Source organism: Acyrthosiphon pisum, unplaced genomic scaffold (genome assembly GCF_005508785.2).
Source record: "Acyrthosiphon pisum isolate AL4f unplaced genomic scaffold, pea_aphid_22Mar2018_4r6ur Scaffold_19301;HRSCAF=19986, whole genome shotgun sequence".
Lineage (NCBI taxonomy): Eukaryota > Metazoa > Arthropoda > Insecta > Hemiptera > Aphididae > Acyrthosiphon > Acyrthosiphon pisum.
The window spans coordinates 1-3,659 of record NW_021768540.1 but is presented as its reverse complement, the minus strand read 5'-3'; the positions used below and the strand labels follow the sequence as shown (position 1 = coordinate 3,659).

Genomic DNA, 3,659 nt, shown 5'->3' with positions numbered 1-3,659 from the left:
ATCTGTGTTGTCGTGCAGAGAGTCATCATCTCTTTTGCGAATTTACTAAATTTTTATCAGTTACCACATCCTGGTCTATAGTTGCGTACATATACATACGTATGTCGTATATATATACGTATATCTACTCGTGGCTTTGGCAATCCCCATATCCTGTTAACTGATACGTGTTTTGTGTTTTAATATGGCTCGCGATTATTCTCTCGGCTATTTTGACTACATGATTAACCCTTTAACCTTTTATTGTATTTGCATATTTGCAATTTGACTATTGCCAAATTGTTTAGGGAGGTCGTTTACCTACTTGCTTATTCCTAATTTTAACTATTCATATATAATGATATTTATGTGTTGTGAGTAAACGGGTACTATCCGTTACAATGACTACAGACTATGAGTTATATTAATGACAACAGAACGGGCAGCAAAATAGGTATTTAATTTGTAAATATTTTTCAACTTACTTAGAGAAATAAGTAAAAAAGGAAGTCAGATTTATATTGTTGTCCCTGCTGTATCGTCGAATTATTTGGAAACCTTCTTCTATTTTGTTAGGTGGTAATAAAGCTAAAGCAGCTGTCATTTTAATGCATATTTGAGCCATTTCGTTGTTTTTAACATAGGGTATTAATCCTTGACTCCTAATATTTTTGACCAAACACTATTAAACATACAAAATATTTAAATTAATCATATGGGTAAACTCATTAATTAATTGGACTAAATAAAATGTTAAGTACCAATTAATTTTAAATAAATTAACAAACAAATACCTGGACATAGTGAAAAAAACAAGCATGTTGAATTGCATCTGGATATACAATTTTAAAAGCATTCTGTAATGCAACTTCAAAGTCAGTCATTATACATATTGGCTTAATTTCTGGAAATAGAACTTTACACTTCATCAAAACTTGAGTGTATGCTGTCTCAGTTTTTGATTCCATCAATATATATATCACTGGTATAGACTGTTAAATAAAAATGATAAAATTTCAGTATTCTTAAAATGTTAATATTTTGGGTAGGTAAGTTATTTTGGTCTTATCGAATGTTTGAACTTCAAGATTTTACAACTCTTGGTGTTTTTTTTAATATAAAGCTATCAGTAACTAAATTATGATAAAACTCACATGGTTTTGAATGATCATATGCATTATAAATAACTGTCTGCAATTTGGTCGAGATGGTACAACCTTAAACGTTGCATCAGCATGCACCTCTTCGCCGCCTTGATTAACCACTTTACGGATAAGATCAATACAACCAAATATCACTGTATACTTTCCATGATTATCAATAGTATAATCTTGATAGAATGAATGACCACAACATTTATATCTATCCAAATGTTGTTCAAGGTACTCTTTTAATGCATCCAGTGTAGGTGGTAATGGTGGAATAATTTTTTTACGAGCTTTACGCATTGAGGTTTCAGCTGTTGGCCAACAATAATGTACAGCAGCTCTAGCATATCTGAACCGACAATAAATCATACATTATGTTTGGTTTATGAATTGTACTTACTACAAAATAAATTATTCATAAGAATTATTGTAAACAGAATTCTAAAATATTTAGAAATACTTGTTGGATAAGGTAAATAAATTTAAAAACTATAAAAAATAAATTAACAATTAATTTCAAAAGTGTGCCAGTTAAAAGTTATTTACGTTGATACATAAACATGTGAAGAGTAAGTGTTTGTTATAAAAGATTATCAAATAGTATTATAGGCGTTATTATTATTATTAGATTATTAAATTGTATTATAAGCGTTAAGATATGTATTAGGGGAGCGAGATCATTTTTTAAGGTATACATATTCAACTACTTTTAAATGCGTATACCCGTAAATTTATGTAACTATAAACCACGATTTAGTTCTAAACGTAAAATATTATAATACCTTAAACATTCTTCATCGTAGATGATTCGAAGTTTTGTAGTTTCTTCAATTGCTCTTTGAATCAATTTTGACCTAAACTCTTTTTTTGATTCCAGCCGTTCGGTTTCAAGATTATTAGGGTCATGGGTATGTGGTATTTGGTTAACAATAAGGCCATTAGCAAGTCTTTTGGCTGTTCCTTTACAATACCGTTCACGACATACCAAATATCTGAAAATATAAATACAAAAGTATTTTGTATAATATGTAGTCATGGTACCTTACCTAATTAAAACTAAAAATACTGATGAACTCAAAATTATGTAGATTAAATAATATAATAAAAAAATATTTTTATTTATCATTATTAGCCTCTTTAGTTAAATAAATATGTCATAAATACATTACTATTATTTTAAGCTATTAAAAAAACTACCAAATAAATATAAAACATATATTGTTATGTACAAGTTAATATAAAATACAATATGTAATTAGTAAAACGAAGGTATTAAAAGCTAAACATAATAATGTACACTTACCGAATACCCTTTTTTTCTCCACCATTGTATTTGTAGGAAAATTCTGGATTCATTGTATAAACTTGTGTAGTTGTGTAGTTAAACTTTTGAATAATATTAATAAGGAAATATCACGAAGCAGTATGGACACAATATGGTGAATAATTAATGAAGTATGAACAATGAAAATGGTACATAGACTGTCATTGGTACTCGGTAATCGATATAAACTAATTTCTAAAATGTCCACAATGACCACAATACATAATAGTCATATTTCTATTTTGGTAATTTACCATATTTATTTTCGGTTTTGTTCAAAAGTTGATAATTGCTAGGTTAGGTTTTTATTATGATTATTATTCTACCACAATATACCACAGTATTATAATAAAAATAAATATTTGAAAATTATCGTATTTTCATTTCGTACATCGTACATGAACAATAAATACCGTACACATACGATAATTATTGTAAGTCTTGCAAGTACAGACCACGGACTGCACAGACTAAGATATTATACTCTTATATTATATCTTAGTCCGTGGTACACACGAAATGTCAATTTACATGTACACATAGATATAATAATTTATATTATTATATCTGTGCATATAATAATATATGAATATAAATATAAATATATATTTATATTTAGTTTATTATATCTATGCATGTACATTAATAATTAATAACATAACAATGATAACGACTGCGAATGATGATCGCCCGCCGCCCGATTAACGACCAGGACAATTAATAGTGATCAGAAAAACCCGACATTGAAACTATTTTTTTGTTTTTTTTTTTATTAATTTTACAAAGACATTCCTAGCTCATGCTATCTATATGTAGATTCTAGAGATATTAAAGAAATAATAATACATTTTTGCCTTGCGATGTGCGAGGATCAATTCAAATTAATTTTACTTTGAAACTAAATATAGCGCGTTATTCTTCAATGTTAATAATATCGTGTATTGTCATTCAAACTTTTGCTGGTCTCCCTATTTACTATTATATGTATTAGGTTACACTGTTATAAAAATGCCAAACTTTATATTCTATCAATTCTCAGTATTCTCTAGGATAATTTTCCTTTACAGAACGGCAACTACCGTCCGTTTATTTATTGAACGAAAACATAGCTTACTGGTTAGGGTACTTACCTACCATTTTCAAATATAAATATTGAATACAGTGATTTTCATAATAATCTATTGTAAAAAAAATGTAAAAATATCGAA

General features: G+C 27.9%; 2 protein-coding genes across 2 annotated transcripts; both read right to left on the bottom strand.

Annotated features, from left to right (window-relative positions):
* Positions 1-758: 758 nt before the first annotated feature.
* On the bottom strand, positions 759-1,482 carry LOC107885847. The gene is made up of 2 exons (XM_029491959.1): positions 1,134-1,482; positions 759-971 (listed from the first exon to the last, which is right to left on the bottom strand). The coding sequence occupies exons 1-2, from the start codon at positions 1,425-1,427 to the stop codon at positions 759-761; spliced, it is 507 nt and encodes a 168-aa protein (XP_029347819.1). The 5' UTR covers positions 1,428-1,482.
* Positions 1,483-1,812: 330 nt separating this feature from the next.
* Positions 1,813-2,857, bottom strand: LOC115034651. Its single transcript, XM_029491960.1, has 2 exons — positions 2,431-2,857; positions 1,813-2,119 (listed from the first exon to the last, which is right to left on the bottom strand). The coding sequence occupies exons 1-2, from the start codon at positions 2,481-2,483 to the stop codon at positions 1,867-1,869; spliced, it is 306 nt and encodes a 101-aa protein (XP_029347820.1). The 5' UTR covers positions 2,484-2,857; the 3' UTR covers positions 1,813-1,866.
* Between the last annotated feature and the right edge of the window lie 802 nt (positions 2,858-3,659).